Source organism: Capsella rubella, unplaced genomic scaffold (assembly GCF_000375325.1).
Source record: "Capsella rubella cultivar Monte Gargano unplaced genomic scaffold, Caprub1_0 scaffold_4, whole genome shotgun sequence".
Classification (NCBI taxonomy): Eukaryota; Viridiplantae; Streptophyta; class Magnoliopsida; order Brassicales; family Brassicaceae; genus Capsella; species Capsella rubella.
In genome coordinates this window covers 9,167,102-9,190,068 of record NW_006238920.1, presented here as the reverse complement: position 1 = coordinate 9,190,068, position 22,967 = coordinate 9,167,102, and the positions used below count along the sequence as shown (strand labels likewise).

The 22,967-nt window shown below is 38.7% G+C and overlaps 9 protein-coding genes across 13 annotated transcripts; 7 read left to right on the top strand and 2 right to left on the bottom strand.

The window, feature by feature from the left end:
• Nucleotides 1-1,558: 1,558 nt before the first annotated feature.
• Nucleotides 1,559-5,232, top strand: LOC17889755 (auxin response factor 3). 2 transcript variants are annotated; one of them, XM_006295977.2, is made up of 10 exons: nt 1,559-2,226; nt 2,720-2,776; nt 2,850-3,032; nt 3,150-3,234; nt 3,314-3,404; nt 3,497-3,661; nt 3,830-3,949; nt 4,035-4,110; nt 4,241-4,403; nt 4,487-5,232. In XM_006295977.2, the coding sequence occupies exons 1-10, from the start codon at nt 1,906-1,908 to the stop codon at nt 5,047-5,049; spliced, it is 1,824 nt and encodes a 607-aa protein (XP_006296039.1). In that variant the 5' UTR covers nt 1,559-1,905; the 3' UTR covers nt 5,050-5,232. The 2 variants fall into 2 exon arrangements, with proteins under 2 accessions (XP_006296039.1, XP_023639876.1); XM_023784108.1 differs by lacking the exon at nt 1,559-2,226 and adding an exon at nt 2,294-2,325.
• A 118-nt stretch (nt 5,233-5,350) lies between these two features.
• On the top strand, nt 5,351-5,944 carry LOC17889412. Its single transcript, XM_006296223.2, has one exon. The coding sequence runs from the start codon at nt 5,382-5,384 to the stop codon at nt 5,814-5,816; it is 435 nt and encodes a 144-aa protein (XP_006296285.1). The 5' UTR covers nt 5,351-5,381; the 3' UTR covers nt 5,817-5,944.
• A 531-nt stretch (nt 5,945-6,475) lies between these two features.
• On the top strand, nt 6,476-7,339 carry LOC17889790 (the record flags this gene model as incomplete). Its single annotated transcript, XM_006296299.2, has 1 exon — nt 6,476-7,339. A coding segment is annotated over exon 1 (864 nt), but the record flags the coding sequence as incomplete, so codon positions are not given.
• Nucleotides 7,340-7,348: 9 nt separating this feature from the next.
• Nucleotides 7,349-10,675, top strand: LOC111831153 (uncharacterized mitochondrial protein AtMg00810-like). 4 transcript variants are annotated; one of them, XM_023784843.1, is made up of 3 exons: nt 7,349-7,520; nt 9,614-9,821; nt 9,903-10,675. In XM_023784843.1, the coding sequence occupies exons 1-3, from the start codon at nt 7,464-7,466 to the stop codon at nt 10,553-10,555; spliced, it is 918 nt and encodes a 305-aa protein (XP_023640611.1). In that variant the 5' UTR covers nt 7,349-7,463; the 3' UTR covers nt 10,556-10,675. The 4 variants fall into 4 exon arrangements, 3 of the variants coding, with proteins under 3 accessions (XP_023640611.1, XP_023640610.1, XP_023640612.1); XM_023784844.1 differs by having other exon boundaries at nt 7,441-7,520; nt 9,601-9,821; XR_002834375.1 differs by lacking the exons at nt 9,614-9,821; nt 9,903-10,675 and adding an exon at nt 7,757-8,227.
• A 1,016-nt stretch (nt 10,676-11,691) lies between these two features.
• On the top strand, nt 11,692-13,035 carry LOC17889292 (protein E6). The gene has a single exon (XM_006294667.2). The coding sequence runs from the start codon at nt 11,926-11,928 to the stop codon at nt 12,865-12,867; it is 942 nt and encodes a 313-aa protein (XP_006294729.2). The 5' UTR covers nt 11,692-11,925; the 3' UTR covers nt 12,868-13,035.
• Nucleotides 13,036-13,477: 442 nt separating this feature from the next.
• LOC17889145 (protein NUCLEAR FUSION DEFECTIVE 6, chloroplastic/mitochondrial) lies at nt 13,478-14,888 on the top strand. The gene is made up of 3 exons (XM_006295258.2): nt 13,478-13,653; nt 13,757-13,875; nt 14,632-14,888. Exons 1-3 carry the CDS (start codon nt 13,511-13,513, stop codon nt 14,649-14,651), a joined length of 282 nt encoding a protein of 93 aa, XP_006295320.1. The 5' UTR covers nt 13,478-13,510; the 3' UTR covers nt 14,652-14,888.
• An 80-nt stretch (nt 14,889-14,968) lies between these two features.
• Nucleotides 14,969-16,327, bottom strand: LOC17890204 (uncharacterized protein At4g28440). The gene is made up of 2 exons (XM_006295014.2): nt 15,799-16,327; nt 14,969-15,377 (listed from the first exon to the last, which is right to left on the bottom strand). The coding sequence occupies exons 1-2, from the start codon at nt 16,154-16,156 to the stop codon at nt 15,187-15,189; spliced, it is 549 nt and encodes a 182-aa protein (XP_006295076.1). The 5' UTR covers nt 16,157-16,327; the 3' UTR covers nt 14,969-15,186.
• A 250-nt stretch (nt 16,328-16,577) lies between these two features.
• Nucleotides 16,578-19,225, bottom strand: LOC17890237 (tyrosine--tRNA ligase 1, cytoplasmic). Its single transcript, XM_006294331.2, has 10 exons — nt 19,041-19,225; nt 18,665-18,818; nt 18,225-18,508; nt 18,037-18,133; nt 17,682-17,787; nt 17,507-17,589; nt 17,271-17,416; nt 17,024-17,129; nt 16,883-16,942; nt 16,578-16,789 (listed from the first exon to the last, which is right to left on the bottom strand). The coding sequence occupies exons 1-10, from the start codon at nt 19,139-19,141 to the stop codon at nt 16,769-16,771; spliced, it is 1,158 nt and encodes a 385-aa protein (XP_006294393.1). The 5' UTR covers nt 19,142-19,225; the 3' UTR covers nt 16,578-16,768.
• A 244-nt stretch (nt 19,226-19,469) lies between these two features.
• On the top strand, nt 19,470-22,435 carry LOC17890504 (protein FRIGIDA-ESSENTIAL 1). The gene is made up of 5 exons (XM_006293763.2): nt 19,470-19,710; nt 20,032-20,140; nt 20,248-20,471; nt 20,626-21,938; nt 22,022-22,435. Exons 1-5 carry the CDS (start codon nt 19,590-19,592, stop codon nt 22,049-22,051), a joined length of 1,797 nt encoding a protein of 598 aa, XP_006293825.2. The 5' UTR covers nt 19,470-19,589; the 3' UTR covers nt 22,052-22,435.
• The last annotated feature ends 532 nt before the right edge of the window (nt 22,436-22,967 follow it).

The window sequence follows — 22,967 nt, the reverse complement described above, 5'->3', positions numbered from 1 at the left end:
CCCTCTCTTCTCTTTTTGTTGTTGTTGTTGTTGTTGCTGCCTCTCTCTCTTACTAACTAGCTGTATCTATTATACATCTACACTGTCTCGCGTGTTCACCCAAAAAAAAAATATATATATATCAGTGAAAAAGAAAGAGAGAAAGAAAAGTCCCCCCTGATCCTCGGGTTCTTTGTAATTTATGACACTCCCAATTTAAGGACCTTTCTTCTCACTTTTTTCTTCTTCTTTACCTCTCAACTTGTCCTTTTTTACAGATTCTTTCTCTTACACTTCTACCCTTGCTTGTCTCTTGTATTTTCTTTTGTACTTCTCATTATTGTTCCGTCTCTTCTTGTTTGCTTTTACATTGTTGATTTGGTGTGGTGGGTTTTGTGATGAGAGTCATCCTCTCGCAATGGGCAATTAAAGAAAGAAACTATAATATAGTTCGGATGTACTTGCGCTCAATGTTGTTAGCTATACTTACTTTTCATGTGTGTGGTTTGGTTATGTTTAACTTCTTTCTACACCTACTTAAAACTACATACTCGTAGATTTATCACAAGTGTTTCATCAAATTCTACTTTATTTAGTTTCCCATTTAATAAATACTATAGCTTACAACAACATTAATAGTCTTCTTATTCTAATAAAACTGAAAGGAGTGCATGGATGATACAAATAAACTATAAAGGCAAACAAGTATATTTTATGTTTGCATGTGTAATTAAGATCTTAATTAATATAAATTCAAAAATGTGGGTATATATCCATGATTAGGTTAGTTCCTTTATCTGGGTAGACATAAACATAAGAATTTTCGAAACCTCATCTTACCAAAAACATATATAATCTCTTACCATTTGTTTCTCTCAATATGTCCCTTACCCCGTTTATGGACCCCTACCCCCCTGTACTTATAATCCACCAATACTTCTTCCTGTTTTTCACAATAAATCTCATTTGGTATGTTTTATTTAGAAAATTCTGAACGACTTAGCTTGTGTATCCATCAATTTATTCGACCTATCGTACTTTATATTATAATCACTAGAGATATACTACTATTTTTTTTAAGAGAACGTAGAATATAATAACGGTAATCCAAATCTACACCACAGACACAAAAACACATGAACTACATATACTAGTTATATAATAATGGATAAATAATTATAAACTACTGTAGTATTCATTCACTAATGTGCATCAATCCCTAAAAGCATGCCACCAGTATTGAATCATTCTTTTATCTCTCCCACACCATAATAGAAAGAAAAAAAAAAAACAAATGATTCAAAGAGACGACGACAAACAAGAGAAAAAAAAACCCGTAGTTTATTAAGCTCATTCATTATTCTTGCAGATCTTATTATATAGTATAGTATATACTAATGATATATCCAATATCTACTTGTAACTATAATCATTTCAGAGAAAAATATCCAACAAGTATTGATCAAGATTGCAAAGAAACTGTTGTGTAAAAGATAAATAAAAAAGAAAGCAAAAAAGCAAAAAATCTAATCCATCTAATGTCTCTCTCCACGCACAAAAGGTCTAAAAGCCACACCACACACATCAGTCACCAGACGTAGCAGAGAGCACACTGTTCAGAGAGCACTCAGTACTGTTCTGTTCTGATCCTCTCTCTCTCTTCTCTCTTCTCTCTTCTCTCTTTAACATTGTCATAAACATTAAAAATATTTAAAAACTTTTTTTTGACCTTTTATTTTTTTCTTTTCTTCTTGGGTTGAAAACCCTTTTTTCTCCACGGCTTAAAGACTCACTCACTCATCACTGTGCTAGTCTCTCTTCTTTTGGCTTAGAGGGTAAAGTCATGAAGAAACTCCTCTGAAATTTTCTTTCTTTCTTTCTTTTTATAATAAAGCTCTTATCTTTATCTCTGTCTCTCTCTCTATAATGGGTGGTTTAATCGATCTGAACGTGATGGAGACGGAGGAAGACGAAACGCTAACGCAAACACCGTCTTCAGCTTCTGGGTCTGTCTCACCTACTTCGTCTTCGTCAGCTTCTGCTTCTGCGGTGTCTTCGAGCTCTGGTGGAGGGGTATGTCTTGAGCTGTGGCATGCTTGTGCTGGACCCCTCATCTCTCTCCCAAAAAGAGGAAGCCTTGTGTTGTATTTCCCTCAGGGACATTTGGAACAAGCCCCCGATTTCTCCGCCGCGATTTACGGGCTACCTCCTCACGTGTTCTGTCGTATTCTCGATGTTAAGCTTCACGTATCTATCTCTCTCTCTCTTTCTTTATAATCCTCTCTCTCTTTCTATTTTTTTTTTGTTTTCTTCATTTATGTTCTCTTATCTGCTCTTGAAGCAGAGGTATGGGGGTTTGTTTTGTTTTTTTGATTTTGTTTTTTAAATTATGTTTGGTGAATCTGAAGTTGGAGTTTTCGATACAGTATGGAGATTTGTGCCTCTTGGTTATTGAATTGTTTGAGACAAACGAATTTATGTTGTTGGGGGAAAAGTTTCCCTTTTTGCTCCATTTGCATATCTTCTTGTGGCATTTTGATGATGAAGTGATGAACTCTTGAAATCCCCAAAAAATTCTCTGCTGCTTTTTCTTTCGTGCCTATGAATTTGAGTTCAAAGTTTCCTTTTTTCTCCATTTTGATGGCAATTGCTTTCAGTACATTTCGAATTCCTTTAAAGGTTTACACTTTTGTTGTTGTGAGGATTAATAAACAAAATGTGGGGGAATTTGATTTCGTAGGCAGAGACGACTACCGATGAAGTCTATGCTCAAGTTTCTCTTCTTCCTGAGTCCGAGGTGAGCATTTTTTTTAGCTCTCGTGTTTTGGATTTAGATTTTGAGTTTAGATTTTGAGTTGATTGATATACAGGACATTGAGCGGAAGGTGCGTGAAGGAATTATTGACATTGATGCTGGAGAGGAAGATTATGAAGTTCTTAAGAGGTCAAATACTCCTCACATGTTTTGCAAAACCCTCACTGCTTCTGATACAAGCACCCATGGAGGCTTCTCTGTTCCTCGCCGAGCTGCTGAGGATTGCTTCCCTCCTCTGGTAATTTATCCACTCTCTGTAGATTCAGTAGTAAGACTAACATTGCACATTGTGTTCTAGATGCTCTTTATTAGCTCATGGTGAGAGATTTATCTGCATAATCACATTGTTATGTAGGACTATAGCCAGCCCCGGCCTTCTCAGGAGCTTCTTGCTAGGGATCTTCATGGCCTAGAGTGGCGATTTCGCCATATTTATCGAGGTAAGTTTGTTGCCTTATATTGCTTCATCTTGCCTTGAGATAGTTGATGGAAATCTTGAATTGTTTTGAGTGATTTTAGGGCAACCTAGGAGGCATTTGCTCACAACTGGGTGGAGTGCATTTGTGAACAAGAAGAAGCTTGTCTCCGGAGATGCTGTGCTTTTCCTTAGGTAGTAAAATGAAGCTTCTATGTTTTCCCACTGCACGACCTCTTTGATTTCCTGTTAAGAGGAGTTGTGATATATGTGTTTCTCTGATATAGAGGTGATGATGGCAAACTGCGACTGGGGGTTAGAAGAGCTTCTCAAATCGAAGGCACCGCTGCTCTCTCGGCTCAATATAATCAAAATATGAACCACAACAATTTCGCTGAAGTAGCTCATGCCATATCGACCCATAGCGTTTTCAGCATTTACTACAACCCCAAGTAAGCTCCGACCACAATGTGGTGTATTGTTCTTGGTGATTGTGTCCAGAGAGTTTATTCTTATCTGAGTCTCAGTTACATACTGTACTATGTTTGTTAAAACAATTATAGCCATGAAGCTTGCGTTAATACTAGTTTACTGAAATTGCAATCTATAAACATTTTCAGGGCAAGCTGGTCAAATTTCATAATCCCTGCACCTAAGTTCTTGAAGATTGTTGACTATCCATTTTGTATCGGTATGAGATTCAAAGCAAGGGTTGAGTCTGAAGATGCCTCTGAAAGAAGGTTATAGCTCAAGCTTTAAGAAAATATTGCCACACCTTAGTTTTAATATGCCCATCTCTGTAAACTGTTTAGCCTGTTTGGTCAGATCCCCTGGGATTATAACTGGAATCAGCGATTTGGATCCTATCAGGTGGCCTGGCTCTAAATGGAGATGCCTTTTGGTAAGCTATGATTTATGATGTTTTAAGAAGTCACTAAGCTTAGTTTGAGAGTTTACCTATTTTATATATATCCACATAAGCTCGGTTCTCATTCTCAAAGTCTGAAATTGTGTTTTGACATCATAATCAGGTAAGGTGGGATGACATTGAGGCAAATGGGCATCAACAGCGTGTCTCACCATGGGAGATCGAACCATCTGGTTCAATCTCCAATTCAGGCAGCTTCGTAACAACTGGTCCCAAAAGAAGCAGGATTGGCTTTTCCTCAGGAAAGCCTGACATTCCTGTCTCTGGTACTCATCTACTTGACAAACACATCCTACCGCTTAAACCATCTTCTCTCGCCTATAGTCTAATGTTTTCTGCTATGTTTCAGAGGGGATTCGTGCCACAGACTTTGAGGAATCTTTGAGATTCCAGAGGGTCTTGCAAGGTCAAGAAATTTTTCCGGGTTTTATCAACACTTGTTCTGATGATGGAGCTGGTGCCAGGAGAGGCCGCTTCAAAGGAACAGAATTTGGTGAGTCTTATGGGTTCCATAAGGTCTTGCAAGGTCAAGAAACAGTTCCCGCTTACTCAATAACCGATCATCATCGGCAGCATGGGTTGAGCCAGAGGAACATATGGTGTGGTCCGTTCCAGAACTTTAGCACCCGTATCCTCCCCCCATCTGTGTCGTCATCACCCTCTTCCGTACTGATGACCAACTCGAACAGTCCAAACGGACGTCTGGAGGATCATCACGGAGGTTCAGGCAGGTGCAGGCTGTTTGGTTTCCCGTTAACAGAAGAGACCACATCAGTTGTATCTCCGACGGTTGTCCCGTGTGTTGAAGGCAATCCGATGAAAGGTGCTTCAGCTGTGCAAAGCAATCATCATCGTCCGCAAGGAAGGGACATCTACGCAATGAGAGACATGTTGCTAGACATTGCTCTCTAGGGTTCTTTTGGTTTTATCATTTATGTGTGTTTATTTGCTTGTGGCTTAAGTAAAGTTCTTATTTTTAGTTGATTTATTATGGTGACGACTTGCTGCTAACTTTTGGAATGTCACAAGTTGATGATGACTTATGTGGGAGACTTGTAAAACTTGTTGCAAGAATGGTTTTTTTATTAGGTTCAAGTTTTAAAAAGTGTCGTTGTTTCTGGTTCAGTGTTCTTTTTGTTTGTATCATCCGGTTATTTCCGGTTCAATTCACATTTCAACCGGAAAAGAGTCAGATAACACCAATTCTCACGCTCTGCCACTCAAAATAATCTGAATCCAAAACAATGGAGGAGACGACATGGGAACAGAGACTACAAGCGGTGACACACATACTCACAAACCCAACAACAAAACCATCACTTCACTCCCAGTTCTTAATCGGATCCCTAGTCCCAAACTACACCTCGTGGGATTACCCTCCGATCTATTCGCAGAAGCATCTCCGTCAATGGTGGGTTTCTCAAATCCTCAAAAGGGTATCGAGATTCGGGCTTCCGGATACCTCGTGGAGGTCGAATTGCCCGTATTACCAGCCGGCGGCGGCGGTGATGGCGATGGGAGTGGATGAAGGGAAATGGGGGAAAGAGGAGAGGAGAGAGTATGCGAGGAAGAGGCTGAGGAGGAAGAGATTGGTGAACGAAGTGAATCCTTATATTCCTCTTTTGGTTCCTAATTTGCTTCTCTTTACTCTCTTGTTATGGGATCCTCTTCCTGAGTAAATTTGAATCTGTTAAAGACGCATTTTTCTTTCCTGATTGTAAAACTATTAACTCTGTTCCTGTTTTTGTATTAAAGAAGAAGACGAAACATAAAAAAAAAACCGGTAATTTGTTTGGTTTGATTTGGTTCAGTTTGATCCGGTTTGGTTTCTCTTGTTTGGATCGGGTCACAAATACAAGTTGAACAAATTTGGGGGCTTTAAAACTTTAAAGAGGTTGGGTGGTGGTAATTGTCATTTGTCAATTTGTCACAACTAAACAATAAAGGACTTTGAATAGTGATACAAGTACATTGAGCAGAATGGTATATTTCTGAGTGTTTTGTTTCTCAAAGAATAGAATTCTCTGTTCAGATCAATAAGTGCAGTCTTCTATGATAGAATATATTCATATTCTGTTACAATCTCTAGTTATTCTCGTATATATTGTTTTGTATATCCCATATAATGTGGAACTACTTGTAACCTCTTTGGCTATTTAAAGTCATGTACATCAATGTATAATTCAAGGGAAAATCATTTCTCTAACATGGTATCAGAGCAAGCTCGCTTCTGATTTTTTTTTTTTTTTTTTTCGCTTCCGCTTCATCTCTTCTTCTTCTTCTTCTTCTTCTTCTTCTTCTTCTTCTTCTTCTACTTCATCTTCTTTTCTCTTCTCAAATGGCTGCTCCTGCTGCACACGAACGAGCATTTGGTGTTACAAACATTAAATCTCACATCCCTCTCATCCTTGATCTAGATGATCACAATTACGACGCTTGGCGTGAATTGTTTCTCACTCATTGTCTCACGTTTGACGTTCTTGGGCACTTAGACGGCAGCCTACTTCCGGCGAATGCTAACGATGCCGCTTGGTACAAACGTGATGGTCTGGTCAAGCTTTGGATTTACGGTACACTCGCTCCTCCTCTGTTCCGATCATCTTTCCAAACGGGTGGCACTTCACGAGACATTTGGCTTCGCGTGGAGAATCAATTTCGGAACAACAAGGAAGCAAGAGCGATCCAGCTTGATAATGAACTGCGTACTCAAGAGATTGGTGATCGGACAATCCAGGAGTACTGTCAGAAAATCAAATCACTCGCCGATCTACTTACCAATGTCGATGCTCCGGTGAACGACATGACATTAGTCATGTATTTGCTCAATGGTCTGAATGAGAAGTTTGATTACATAATCAATGTAATCAAACACAAGGATCCTTTTCCAACTTTTGAGATTGCTAAATCAATGTTGGAAATGGAGGAGAGTCGCCTCAAGAAAACAAATCGCCACACTGCCAATCACACCGATCACTCCTCGTCCACGACAGCTCTCACTGTTGCAACTACATCAACGAATCCTCGTCCATCGCAACAACACCAGAATCACTACAACAGAGGAGGAAACAAACGCAACAAAAACAGAGGTGGTGGTCGTAACAACTCTCAGCAAGTTCGCCCAAACTATGCTAGTTGGGCTGCTCCCCCATTCTGGCAAGGCCCGTTTACGTCATGGCCCAATTACTATGGCAACTGGATGCCTTATCAACAACAAGGCATGTACCGTCCACATATGCCGTCGTCTTCTCCGGCGACTCAGTTTCAGCAAGCACATCTCATGGAAATACAACCTGGACCTCACATGACTGAAACACTGGTTGATCCAAATGTTGCACCTTGGATCATGGACTCCGGTTCAACAGCTCATTTGTCATCTTCGCCAGGTAACCTCCAATCTATTCTTAGTCATAACAACTCTCAATCTGTCATAGTGGGTAATGGTTCCAAAATTCCTGTCACTTGTGTTGGCTCTTCCTCCATAAAAAGCCTTTCCCGACCCTTAAATCTTCGTAATGTCCTTGTCACACCCAAAATTGTCAAAAATTTAATCTCCGTTCGTCAATTTACTAAAGATAACTGGTGCTCGGTTGAGTTTGATCCTTTTGGTTTTTCTGTGAAGGACCTTCAAACTCGGACAACTCTGCTCCGATGTGATAGCCAAGTTGACCTTTACTCCCTTCCAGCTTCACAAAACAACACCAGCTCATCTTCCACAGCCCTTTTTGGCCTCTACTCCATCGCTATGGCACAAGAGATTAGCTCACATCAATAACACTTCTCTTCAATCGATTTTATCAAACTCTTTGGTTCATTGTAATAAAAACAAGCTTCCTACTTCCTGTGAACCTTGTTATTTGGGGAAACAAATAAAATTGCCGTTTATTCCTTCCATGTCCAGTGTTACCAAACCGTTTGAAATCGTTCACTCTGATGTGTGGACTTCTCCAGTTCCAAGCATAAGTGGAATTAAGTATTATGTTCTGTTTCTAGATGAATACACTCACTATCTTTGGGCGTATCCAATACGTAGAAAGAGTGATGTTTATTCAAAATTTCTTCACTTCACAAATATAATAAAAACTCAATTCCAAAGCCAAATAATCTCTTTTCAATGTGATAATGGTGGAGAATATAACAACAAGAACTTTCATGATTATTTTGATAAGAATGGAATTCAAGTTAGATTCCCATGTCCTCATACCTCTCAACAAAATGGCAAATCTGAGAGGATGATACGAACCATTAACAATGCTATCCGTGCTCTTCTTTTTCAAGCACGTCTAGCTCCTTCCTATTGGGTTGAGGCTCTTAATGCTGCTGTTCATATCCTAAACATAATCCCTTCCACAGCCATTAAAAACCAGATTCCTTACAGCCTTCTCTTCAACAAAAATCCAAATTACGATCATCTTCGCGTTTTCGGATGTCTTTGTTCTCCAAATTTGAACAATTCCAATCTCTCCAAACTTTCTCCAAGAACAACACCATGTCTGTTTCTTGGCTATCCAACTCATCACAAAGGTTATCGATGTCTTGATTAAAAACAAACAAAATCATAATTTCACGTCATGTGAATTTTGATGAAGAAAAATTCCCAGCAGCTGAAACACTTTTAAATCAATCTACATCGTATACCTTTCTTGATACTATTGCTGATCCTTCTCCAGTGTTCAAAGCTATTCTTCAAACTCCGATAACACAAGCTGAATCTGTGCCTCCTCCTCCCCAAAACGCTACATCAAATGTGCCTTCTCTTCCTCACCACAATATGACAACTCGATCAAAATCAGGAATAACTAAGCAAAAGAAGGTTATTTCTCTGATTCATTCCACCAAATCTCCTCTTCCAGCCGGCCATAATCAAGCTCTTCAGGATCCAAATTGGAATCCAGCAATGACAGATGAGTATGATGCTATGATTAAGACTAAAAGTTGGAATTTGGTGCCTAGACCTCCAAAGGTCAATATTGTTCGATCTATGTGGCTTTTCAGGCACAAATATGATGCAGATGGTGTGCTTACAAGACATAAAGCAAGACTGGTCGCAAATGGTAAATCACAGGAGGAAGGTGTTGATTACACAGAGACGTTCAGTCCTGTAGTAAAACCAGCCACTATTAGAGCAGTGCTTAATGTTGGTGTTGCAATGAACTGGCCTATGCATCAGCTTGATGTGAAAAATGCCTTTCTCCAAGGCGACTTAAATGAGACAGTATATATGCACCAGCCTCCGGGATTCGTCAGCAAAGAATACCCAAATCATGTTTGCAAATTGCAAAAAGCTATCTATGGTCTAAAACAAGCACCGCGAGCTTGGAATTCTCGTTTCACAAAATTTTTGCTGCAGCTTGGGTTTGTGATGAGCAAAGCAGACAATTCTCTTTTTGTGTTTAACCACGGGAATCACTTAGCTTATATTTTGCTGTACGTTGATGATATAATGCTAACAGCTTCTTCTAAAAGTCTCCTGCAACAGATTATAGAGAAGCTAAAGAATGAGTTCCCAATGTCAGACCTCGGCAAGTTACATCACTTTCTTGGTGTTAAGGCTGATTTCAATAAGAAAGGGTTGTTCCTAAGTCAGCACGTCTATGCTCAAGATATCATCACAAGGGCTGGAATGGTAGACTGTAAACCATGCGCAACACCAGTTGATCTCAAGTCCAAACTTTCTGCAACAAAAGGTGAACCAGTCCCTGATCCGACTACCTATCGACGTCTAGCTGGAGCTCTACAGTATTTAACATTCACTCGTCCCGATATAGCTTATGCAGTTCATCAAATATGCTTGTATATGCATGATCCAAGAATACCGCATATGAATGCTCTGAAGAGAATCATCAGATACTTACAAGGCACAAAAGCTCATGGCCTACAATTATATCGCGGTAGTATCAACACTCTTACAGCTTACTCGGATGTGAATAATCTAACTGCGTACTCCGACGCGGACTGGGGCGGATGTCCGGACACTCGGCGTTCTACTTCCGGGTATTGTGTCTTCCTTGGTCAAAACTTGGTTTCTTGGTCAGCAAAACGCCAGCCTACAGTCTCAAGATCAAGTTCAGAGGCTGAGTACAAAGGAGTTGCAAATGCAGTTGCTGAACTAACTTGGTTACGAAATTTGCTGCGCGAACTTCATCTCCCTGTAGTAAAGGCTTCAGTGGTTTACTGTGACAACATAAGTTCAGTATATTTGGCTTCCAATCCAGTTCAACATCAACGAACCAAACATATTGAACTTGACATACACTTTGTTCGAGAAAAGGTTGCTATAGGAGAAGTTAAAGTCATTCATGTGCCATCTTCACTTCAATATGCAGACATTTTCACCAAGGGTCTTCCAACGTCTTTATTTAATGAGTTTAGAGACAGCTTAACCATCAGGGCACCCGATGCTTCACCTGAGGGAGGGTGATAGAATATATTCATATTCTGTTACAATCTCTAGTTATTCTCGTATATATTGTTTTGTATATCCCATATAATGTGGAACTACTTGTAACCTCTTTGGCTATTTAAAGTCATGTACATCAATGTATAATTCAAGGGAAAATCATTCCTCTAACATTCTATCTGTGAGAATTCTTATTGAAGCTCCGATACTGGAAGTATGTAGTGTGTATAGTTGTCAATTTTGCAGTGAGGATTAGGATTTGGGTTAGATTCTATATCGTTCTCTAATTCGTAAACCCACCAAACCTTATAAGTTAGTTCCAACGGCAAGTCACGATGCTGCCCACAAGTAATGTAGTAGTACTTTGACAAATCTATGCAAATGTGGATAATCAAACCTTTGCTTGTACTATCTTGTGGGTCTAATCATTTAACCAAATCTTTTTCTTATAATTGATTAATTTTATTTTGTTTATTTTTCCCTAGAAGATTTGTGGAGCCGTTTAATTCGTTTTGTTATTTGGGTAGTTGAGATCTATCTTAATATTGTCTGAAAAGGAGAAGTACCTAACTCTCTCTCCCATACTCTCACAGAAGTCAAAATGTTGCTTGAATTTTTCGTAAAGCATTCATTTGTATTAGGTAAAAGTATTTAAGAAATACGAACGAGCTATGTTCCCTTTATTTATGGGATCACCACCACCAGACCAATAGTTTCTTAAATCTAGTATATATGCTCGCAGAGCTTGAATTGTATGATTCGTGTCGGTGTCCTTATTGACTATTGTGGTGGGCACCCCAAATTCTCTCGTCTCCACTTACTTATTACTACTACTACTTCTCCCTTTGCAACTTCGTTTTCACTCTTTCTTTTTTTCTTTGTCAACTAATTTTCTTTTTATTGGTTGACATAGAACCAAAAAAAACAGGTTTCTTTTTTCCTTTTATTGTTCATTAAGTCAACTAATTTTCTTCTTCCCTCAAGAGAAAATAACTAGCTACTAACGACTTCAAAAGTTCAATATATAGGCCATTTATAATTTACTGTTTTAGTGTTATTATTACGTGTAGAACATTTGGATGTAGACTTTTCATATATGTTGTTCACCAAGTGAATTGCATGTTCATTGTCGCATAAGTGTTTTAACAAACATCACCATATTAGGTATTAGACTCCCACATAATCACAGGTTTGCTTTTAGTTACCATTTTCTGATAAAATAACTGCATGCATAGGCGCCCCAAAAAGTCGAGCTACCTCTTTTGAAAATCATCTCTTCTCAATGGATCCTCCATCAACCATTATTACCAATCCACTCCTTATTTTCACCTAACCATATATTTACACACTAATTATTTTTTTAAATGAGTTAAATGAATCAAAACTAATTAATGATAAAAAAAACCTTTCCTATATATAAGAAACACTCCCACTTTCTCTCACAATCCCATAACACTCACATCACCATGGCTTTTTCTACTAGCTCATGCATCTTCCTTCTAACACTTGTTCTTTTCTCAACCCAAATCAGTGCAAGAGACAGTTACTCCTTTGGTAAGTTCCAAAGAGAAATCCCCACAGACCAAAACCCTAACAGTCTTGTCCCTAACCAAACCAACGAGAAGAAAGAGCAAGATGACCAGAACCCTGCCTTTATCCCCCAGTCCGAAAACGGGTATGGCTTGTACGGTCACGAGACAACCTACAACAACAATGAAGAGCTGAACAATAACAAGGACGGTGAGAAAGTTAATTACGACGACTCTTTCTCTACCCCAAGCCTAAGCGAAACGGATCAAACCCACGAATCTTACAAGAACTACAAAGAGAGCTATCCTAAGACGACCGAGATTTACGACGACAACAAGGACACGATCTACTACGGAAACCCCGATACTTACGGGACGGATAAGAGAGAGAAGGAGGCGTACAAGGGTTATGGCAACAAGGACACAAGCTACTATGGAAACTCCAATACTTACGGAACGGATAAGAGAGAGAAGGAGGCGTACAAGGGTTATGGTAACAAGGACACAAGCTACTATGGAAACTCCAATACTTACGGGGCGGAGAAGGGAGAGAAGGAGGCGTACAAGGGTTATAGCAATAACGTAGAGAGACAAGGGATGAGCGACACGAGGTATATGGCGAATGGTAAATACTACTACGACCTTGACGACGACAGAAACCACGGCAGCTACTACCAGAATCAGTATAACAGCTACAAACCCACCGATTACAATGAGAAGAAACCCAACTTCAAGAATCCATACGATTCCAACCAACAACCCGACATGTTCGGGGAAGAGCAAGGAGAACAGTTCACTCCATAAGCATGCCCACACGAAACAATATTAAGTATTTGCTTTTATATATGTTCAAGTGTTTTTGTTTTTGTGAAACTAAGTTATGACTTATGATATATGGTTTTATCACTTATCAGTCAAAATATATAATTGTCTGCATATAAAATTTGAAAAGAATAAAATAGTTTATGCTGATATGCTTGTTATGCTAATGTTCTAATGCTAATCTCTATAAAGGGTTAAATGCAAAAAAAAAAAAAAAAAACTCTATAAAGGGTTTAAAACGAACATAATAAACATAATTAAGCAAACTCTATTATTGCATTTCTACAATAATATTTTTCCCTGTCTATCAGTCTATGCTTTGTGAAACCACCGACTACAGATTTTTATAGAATCTATGACATTGGCCTTTTCAAAAATTAGATTCAATAGTCACATATAATAGGTCTACATAATTAGTAAAAAAAACTCATGTTGTTACTTGTTAATTTGTTTTAGGATGGAGGTCTCGAATTAGCGATAGTCACGTGACATGCACGCGCTCGTGAAACAAACACATTGCACGTGTAAGTAACGTCAACGAGTTGTAAGGTGCGAAGCTTTGACCCAAACGAAACCTTTAAACCCACAAAACTCCCTAAATCCCAACGAGGATCGGAAAGTTTCAATGTCCGCCGCCAGATCCGTCCTCCGTTCCGGTGTAGGTCGGGCCGCAGTTGCCGCGTTAAGGTCGACGAAGCCTACGCCTTCTTCTGCGCGGTCTACGTTTAAGATGCCTAAACAGAGCCCTCTCTCTAACCGCATTTTCAGGTAATCACACAGTGAGTGGTACCTTCTTCAGACGATTCCGAAACATTGGTTACGTACGGTCGCGGTTTAGCTCGTTTTTGATAATTCATTTTGAAATTGAAAGATCTCCGGTGGAATTGAGCTGCTGCGTTGACACGATTTTGCCGTACCACACGGCCACTGCTTCTGCTTTGCTCAATTCGATGCTTTCAGCTTCAGGGCGCTCCATTTGGATCCTCCAAGGTACTTCTCTAGTCAAAGACTCTATTTGTCTCAGGGATATGATACTTCATACTTAGTGACTGATTCACCAGAGAAATTGGTGAAAACAATCTTATTATTGACTGATGAAGATAGTGACTAGTGAGTGTGATACATAGCTGTATCCTTTTTTTTTTTTTTGCACTGGTCATGTTTATCCATCATATGCTTGCGGATTTGCACAGTTTTTGTAGATTAAAGTGTAGAGTTGGTATGTTACTTTTGAAGATTGTTGGTCTTAAAGTTGATCAACATTAGTAGTAAATGGAGGCATTTATATAGTTTAATGGGTAGTTCTGTTAGGCTTTCTCCTGTTAGGTGGAGCATTGTTTCCAGTTCTGAGATTCGTAGTTCGCATTAGGATATTGTTGCAGTATCCACAAGTTCAACTCTACTTCTTAAATGCACTTACGAATTTGGTGTTTTGGTATGAAAACTTGAAGTGGATGCAAAGTATAAATGTGTAACCAAATTTCAATGGAGAAATCTCAACTTTGGTCTATGTCAAGATTATAATTGAAGGACAATCACCCAGAGTGATGTAAACTATCTACCATGTCTTCTTTTTGGAGTTAGGCAAAGGGTAATCTTGATGCTGGGTTGATTTTCTTATGATAGTGATAGTGTTTCACATGAATCGCCAATAGAAACTTTCATGAATCCTTCTACACTCTTTGTTCCGCCTAACCACATGTGGTTATGTTTTCTGGATGCTGATATGATGTTCAATGTGCTCAGATTGTATTGATGATGCATGATGAAACTCAAAGGGAGTGCAAGAATGGGTGCAGTTTAAAGCATGGTGATGAAGTGGCAGTAGCGATGTCATGTTTCTTCTTAGGTCATAAGATCCAGTTTTGACCTTCAAGATTGTCCATTAAGGAATGAATATTATAGAATTCCTTATCGACTCTCTAAATTATGAGATTTGTAAAGACCAACCAGTTCAGTTTGACAATTTAAAAACGCTTGGTCCCAATCCGAGCTTCTCTTTATTTGCGGGTGTTGCACAATCAAAATATCAAAACTTAGAAGTCGCAATTTGGGAAATGTAAATGCCTATTTCCAAGACATATAAATCTTTTAACCAAGTTTTGCATTAACATTTCTGTTCAAGGACCATACAAAAGCATCCAAAACTCAAAAGAGTACAACAATTACCGATATTGATATATCGTGTGCACCAAAACCAGACATCAACATAAATACACCGGTAGGCAAACTTGCCACATCATAAGATAAAATATGATACACCTTCACGGTAGCAAAACAAAATTCATTCATTGTGGCGAATCATTCCTCAGCGACATTGACGAGCTCATACTCCACAAGGGACAGATTGTTGTCTTCTTTAACAGTAATGTCAACGGGTTCGGTGACCTCAATGCGACCCCATTTGTCAACAGCTAGCCTCATTGATCCCTTGAACATATCTATCTTTGCATTCCGGAGATTCACAGTAGCTCCTGGTTTCATCAAGTCCACTACACACCCACCAAATTAAAACCAAGAGAAGACTTATAATTATCCCCCACCAGAAAAGTGAAGTAATCCACTATGAACCACCAAATTCAATATCTGAGCAAAGCAGATCCTAGAGCGCCTTCTTTAATCAACAAAGATATAATTCTAGCGATGAGTTTAAGTATTGTCAATGTAGGTCTCAGGAGAAAGGCTTCAAGTATCCAATATTTGAGTTCTTACCACAATTAGCTACACTGTTTTGAAGCTACTCTAACGATCTTTCAAGTATCAATTCTTCTAGCTATGAAGAAATTTGAAATGCGATCATCAAATTTGCATCAGACTAAGAAAATTTACAGTATCGTCTAAGGCTTTGAGAGATATAATTCAAAAACAGATTATCACATCAAATATTGCAACAGAGGATTCGGATAAACTCACCTTGATCGTTGCGAGCAGTGAAGAGGATGCAAGCAGTCTCATCACCAACGAGACACTCAGAGATCCGAGCAGGTCGGAGATGAGAAGAAGCAGCACCAGGCTTCTGAGGTACCGAATTCTGATCGACGACTTTAACAGTCAAAGTGTGGCCGCTCGTTCCTGGTTTAAGCTGATCCACTTTCACGAACACCGGTTTCCTCTTCGCCTGCGGCGTCGTCTGCTGCTGTGGCTGATTCTGAGAAGTTCGCGTTGACGACGACGGAGGCGGCGGGTTTCTCCCTTGACGCCGCGGCGGAGGCGGTCCGTTTCTTTGGCGTGGTCTGTGCTGGAAATTGTCGTTGTTGGTGTTTGACGCCATTGGGACTGAGGAAAATCTCGAATTGAACAAAATCTCTTTCTTCTTCTTCGATCTCTTAGAAGAAAGCCCTAAATATAGAAGACTTGTGAGTCTTCTCCTCCTTCTTCTAATGATTCTTTTTAGTGGAATTTACTGTTTTCTCAACTTTTTTTTTGTTTGTTGGTGCAAAACTCTCTCAACTTTTCATAAAAATTTAAAAAGTTAAAGATAAAAGAAAAAGAACGAAAACAAAAGACAGTTTGAGGCAGCCACGTCAATCTAAGACCAAATAAACAAACTATATTATTGAGTTGAGTAATATATATATTTTTCTGATAAGATCTTTGTGTAACTATGTTATAGATAATATCAAATTACGAAATTATAATTTCTTCCTAATTTTGTTTTAAAGCATAATTTGAAAAGATATAAAAAACAACAGTACAGGATAATTTTTTTATACTGACATTAAAACTACTCAAGACCATTATCATAAAAAGAAGTATTTTATTGACCCCAATACTGGAGATGGTAAATTAGTAGAACTGTAGAAGCATAGCATCTGATATAATAATAAACAAAATCTAGGAGTTTTACAGCGTCGAAACAATGACACATTCTGGCTCTGTCATTTTATCTGGTGACTCTGTAAGCCTACACAAAACCAAAAACCAAAGGAGTGAGAAATAGCTTCTTATGTAGTAGAATTAAATACGTAACCGCAAACACAATATGTTTTCTTGTTACCTTGATCTGTTTGAGCAGATTCTTGGCGCGTGCGTCTGTTTTGAAATGATCACGAACAGGCTGCCATTATTCGTAAAAGGAGGTAAGGATTTTGCCGAACAATTGTTTCTAACTTTTTTGCTAACATAAAGTTTTACTTACTTGCAAAATCTTATTCAACGCATTCATCAAGCCTTTCTTCAAATCCCCAGGGTGCAACTCACCACTTTCGTATTCAGTAGCAATATCTTCAAAGGTTTTGTAGGTCCTAACATATGGAAGAAATTCCACAGCAGGATTAGTTTCACCATCTTTGTGACATATGTTATAGGATTACAGCAATCAAAATAGGATCTAAAAATCCACAAAATGGACAAGCATCTCAGGCAAAAAAGGGTAAGAAACTCACTTGTTACCACCATATTCTTCATTTCGCTCAACTGTGAATTCATCAAACCACGGTAGAATAATGTATTTGATGTATTCAAGGCATGGGTTGCCTTGCACAATTTTTGGAGGACAGTAAGCTTTCTTGATCTTCACATTAACTTCAGCCTGAGGACGACAAGACCTTCAAAACTAGTCAATAACTGTAAAACTCCTCTACTTTTATGAACTTATAAGATTTGCTTAAATCACAGTTACCTCTTCGTCTTCCATAAAAATGGCAGATAATGGATCACTTTTGGACATCTTTTCTTGTCCTTGTTGGAGACCAGGAAGCATATCTGCAAGAAATTACAGCGAAAAGATGATACACAATGCTAGACCATGAAAATTGTGGTACAACAGAAGTCAAATAGGAAAATGCAAAGCATACGGTGCGACAAGATTATTGGTTTGTTTTTCCTCTTTATGTCATCACAGTATTCCCTGGCTAGCACGTTTACTTTTCTTTGATCCATACCAAGCTGGCAGATATCAGCCTACAGATATAACATTACACTAAGTAAGAATCAACTATATACATCAACAAAATCTGCCAATCATTCACGACTTTTTCCAGTCTGTAGCTTTTATCATGTTATTTTTCCAACAGTATAGTAGACTTTCTGTGAGATAAAACAAGAAATAAACTCTGGATTTCAAGTAACTAGCTATGACTTCCAAAACAGAGTTCATAAGCAAAGTCTGTCTTAACTAAAGGACAAAATCCAAAATACATATAAAGCTACCTCAAGGAAAAATATATCTGCACATTGCATGCATGGGTAAAGGATTTGGGCAGCACTCAGTTCATCAGTCTCACTACGTCCCATAATCTGCACACATCTGCAAGGACAAGAAACAGACACATTTTAGTCCCACAGTTTCCCTTCGTAATAGAATGACTCAAGCATGGAGAAGATGAACAAAAAGTAACCTTAAAATTCTAGGGAGCTTGTTTTTGCGAGCAATGTCCATCACAAGAGGCCAGTACTTATCCGCCTTAGAATTAATTTCTTCGGACGACCACAAAAACTCAACTTTGTCATTGTCCATCCCAGCTGCCTTCCATATCTCTTGGAAGTATTCTCCAACCACTCTGATTTTCTTCAAGTCACCACCCATTTTGTTGTTCAGCTGAGCAAACCAATCAGCAATCCAAATTTTCACTCTGCAACCAGCTGAAGTCATTTTGTTCACATTAATGACCTTCATCACTCCCTAACAGGAAAAAACAGAACAAAACAGATTAGCCGAAGCTTCCCATATAAAGTAATGGAGTAAATGAAAACCAAAGTAGCACACAGTATACATGACAACAATTAACTAACATGGCAGCTAAAGTTAAACTAAAAACACTCCAGGAGATAAACTAACCTGAGCAATGTGCATCCTTCCTGATGGTTCAAACCCATCATAGCAAATCGGAGCAGCCTTCTTAGCAAGAAGATTCTTAAGCTCTTCCTCCTGTATGCATTCCTCACCAATGCTCCTAACAATTCGGTATCTCTTCTCAGCCTCTTCACTCATCCTGAAGTTAAATAAAAATTTTCAATCCACCACACCAATTAGCAGATAACAATGCAACACTTCAGAATTGGAGAATTTTCAATTTTAAAAATCCCATACTCCTAAATTACTATAGCCGGACTAAGGGGAAAGCTCTGATCTCCATGAGAAAATCAAATAATCCAAACCAAAATCAAAATGAATAGAGAAACTAAAATTACTGATGATGGGTAAGATAACTCACTGCAATCCAGCGGACGAAGAAGATGCCTGAGTTGATGAAACGGAAACAGCTTCCATTTCCGACGAAATCTTGTCAACGTTATCAGAAGATTGGTCCGCCATCAAAAACTAGCCGGCGGCGAACGAAGACTTATTCTTAATATCACCAAAATTGAGAAAAGCGCCGGAAGATTCTGAAGTTAGGGTTATCAGTGACAGTGATGATGGAGTAAACGTGGAACAGAACGCCACTACGCTTCACGTTTTTCACGGTTTGATTTCGGTTCTTGTTTTGGTCTAATCCGGTTAGCATAAACGACAAAACAATATGCAAAATTAGGAAATTATTTGCTAAAAAGGTTAGTATTGGGCCTTAAGCTTTATAATTCAGGAAAGGCCCAGTACATATATAAATTAGTACTTGTAATCAATCAATGGTGGTTTTCGATACCAAACGTATTCTCGGAGATCAGGACTCAACCAACAGCGAGCTTCGTCCTCTGCCGATCACGCCGCAGTATTTATAAATTTATTACTCTTCCGGGTTGGTTCCCTCGCCCGAGACTTCGAGATGTCTGACTCCGACATGGACATTGACGATGATGAGGTCGAACAAAAGGTGCAAGTACATACAATTGGAGGAGAACCTCAATTGCTGCATAAACCAATTCAAGCTCCCAATCCCCAGAACGGTTAGTATTTGATTGAATTCGTGTTTGTGCACGGTTTTTTTGATTAATTGTGTCAATTCTTTTGTGAACTGATTGATGTAAACACCTATTCTTATTGGAACTGATGAATATAGATAAGTTTTGGTTTCTATAAGAAAGTTAGAATTATGAAATTGACTAGATTTAGCTCTGATGAGAGTGAGAGGCTCAAATACTTAATGGTTATGCAATTAGATTGTCACTGAAGCTCTCTTGTTGAAATTGTGGCTTTAATACGAAGTAGGCAAATTTATTACTGTTACAGAACATCCTTCTCAAAGTTTTGTACTTTTGTTTTTCTAGGAAACTCTTTTGTTCATTCAAACTTCGAACAAGCAAAAATACCTTCGGATGAGCAAGCAAAATTCATAAAGGAACAAGCTTTTGCTCAAAATAATGGAACTTTATCAAGGTATAGCAATTGTTTCTTGTTTCAGTTTTGCTGAAAATAAGTTAGGAGGTTGACCTTCAGTACTTTGCATGTTTGAAGCCTTTTATACTGACATATTCGGTTCTCAGATTTCCTGTTCCTGGTATGACGCCAAAAAGCTTTTTCCCTGCTGGTGAAAGGAATGAACCAGAACAAAAACGTGTAGCTCTTCCCTGCAAGTTTTTTGCTAAAGGGGGGTGTTTCAATGGGGTGTCCTGCAGGTTTCTACATGTGAAAGAAAATTCAAATTTCACTAGTCAACAGCAGGCGGGAAATAATATGGCTGGAAGCAGTTATATCCAGTCTGATTTAGGTATGTAGTACCAATACAGTATTCTTTTGAAGATTGTAATATTAGTGATCCTATGTGGAAGCAGTTTCAATAGTATAGAGGCTGTTGACTACTTCTGGGGTTTAATTACTCTTCATGAACCAACCAATAATTTACTTTGCTTGTGTTTATTCAGAAAGAAGAATATCGGACAGCAAAGAAGGTGTAAGAGTTTCCCAGTTGAGTGGAAACGGCTTGACACCTTTTCATACCAGAGAGCATATATCTTTCGTGAATCCCCCAGGACCTCAGAGAGTTGTCTCCTCCATGTCTTTCGTGAATCCCCCAGGTTCTCAGAGAGTTTTCCCGTTCAATAACGAGATGCGCTTTATGCCTTCTTCGGAAAACATAGGAAGAGAGAGTTTGAAGCAAATGGGTGGTGCTGATTTCAAGGACAACAGGTCTCTAGTCATTAATAGCAGTAATCCCTTCACATTGAGAAGCAGCTTTGTTCATGATAATAGATCTTCTATCAGTTCATATTTAAAAACAGACATGGTATCTTCTGGACCAGCCTGGACAGGATCATTGCCCAGTTCTGTAACTTCGGTTCTTATGAATGAGGGTGTTTCAAACGTGGGGCATTTTGAAAAGGGGAGTAATATATGTGGATCTGGATCACTTCCTACGCTGCAAGAGATAGCAGTTTCTTCTGAGAAAGGTTCAGAAGGCAACACAACTAGCAGTAGAAAGAAAGTTTCTTCAGATGATTGGGAACCTTCTGAACCTTTTAAAGCATCTTTTACAATTCCACCATATATACTCCCCTCGTTTGATGCCCTCTATGATCCTTTCACGGATATAGAGAATCTAGAAGACAGATCTCTTAATGCTTCATTTTCAAGTAAAGGAGACCATGCACAGAAAAATTCTCTCCAGCAGAGAGATGGTGATTCTGGTACTGGTCCACAAGAACGGGAATGCAAGAATGATGATAAAAGTAGTTCATGCAGTCAAAATCAACGCCAAGAAAGTGTGGCAAGAAGGAGTTTGGAAGCACATGGAGTAGTGGAAGGGGTGGCTACTTCAGTGGTTGATCAAAATGATACAACAACACCTAGTAAAGAGATTTCTTCGGCAGCAGCTGCAGAGAATAGAGTTGCTTTGAAAAGGAGCAAACCTGCAGGGCATGATTCTTGGCATAGGAGTGATGGGTCTTCATATAAAAAGACGTTGAAAGCAGATGAGATAGATGGTGAAGTGAGGTCAGATGCAGAGATAAAAGTAATGAGACAATTCCGAACTGCAGTTGTGGAAACCGTAAAAGAAATGTTGAAACCGTTGTGGCGTGAAGGTCGTCTTACCAAAGAGGTGCATAACATGATAGTTAAAAAAGCTGCGGAAAAGGTAGTCAGCGGTGCTGTCGAGTGTCATCAGGTGCCAACTGACACCGAATCAGTTGAGCAGTATCTTGGTTTCAATGCAACCAAAATGGTGAAGCTTGTCGAGGTGAGTTTCTTAGAGCAAAATTAAACACATCTGAGCAGGGGTAAGCATTGCCTTATAATCTGAAATGTCCTCTGTTCTTGCAGGGGTACGTCCAAAAGTATGGTAAACCCTGAGTTATAAAACGAAAATGCCACTTGGTGGCAATGAGCTCGAATGGACGAGATTCTTGTAAATTATGTCATCCTTTCTTTTCCTCAGTTAGGATTTTAGTTAGTAGCACCTAAATTCTTTTGGATCTCCGTTCCTATCTTTAACCAATAATGGAATAAGGTTGGAAGTGGAGCATGGTGGAGGAAATGTGTATCATACACAGTGTATGTATACAATGTAAAACTCTTCAAATCTTAATTTAGGCCTAAACCAGTTTTTTCACCCTTACAAAGATGGATGGTTGATTGTAACAGAATAAGTAATGCCATGATATATAGTATATATACTATATAGAGGTGGTTGCTTTGGAAGCAGATATAGGGGAAAATAAAGAGAGAAACCAAAAGGTATGTTCTCGATCATCTTGACTTCGTTTCTTTGTTTTGCATACAAAACCAGAGATGTAGGCTTTGTGAAATCAGAAGTTAGTATTACTTTTATACTCAAGAGATGTCCAAGCACGATAGTCTCGGCTTTAAGTCCCTATAAAATACTTTTCCACGAAATGTGTTTGTTGTTCCTATAATACTTTTCCACGAAAGCCTTTAGGATACTTTGATGCCAAAGGTGTCCCCACTTCGTGACTCTTCGTCCTTATCCATATCTCTCGATCTCTATCCAACTAGCTTTTTTATATTTCCCACACTCCTCCCACTGCTCACTCTTCTGATTATCATGGTTTGATCTAGTATTTTATGGTAACATTATTGTATTAAACTAAGGTTGTATACGTGTTATCATACATATAAAACTGGCTTATCACATCCTAATTTTCATCATTTTTTAACCAAGATTCTAGTTACAGTAAAACCTCTATAAATTAATACTCGATAAATTAATAATCTCTATAAATTAATAAATTTCTCCAGTCCCAACTTG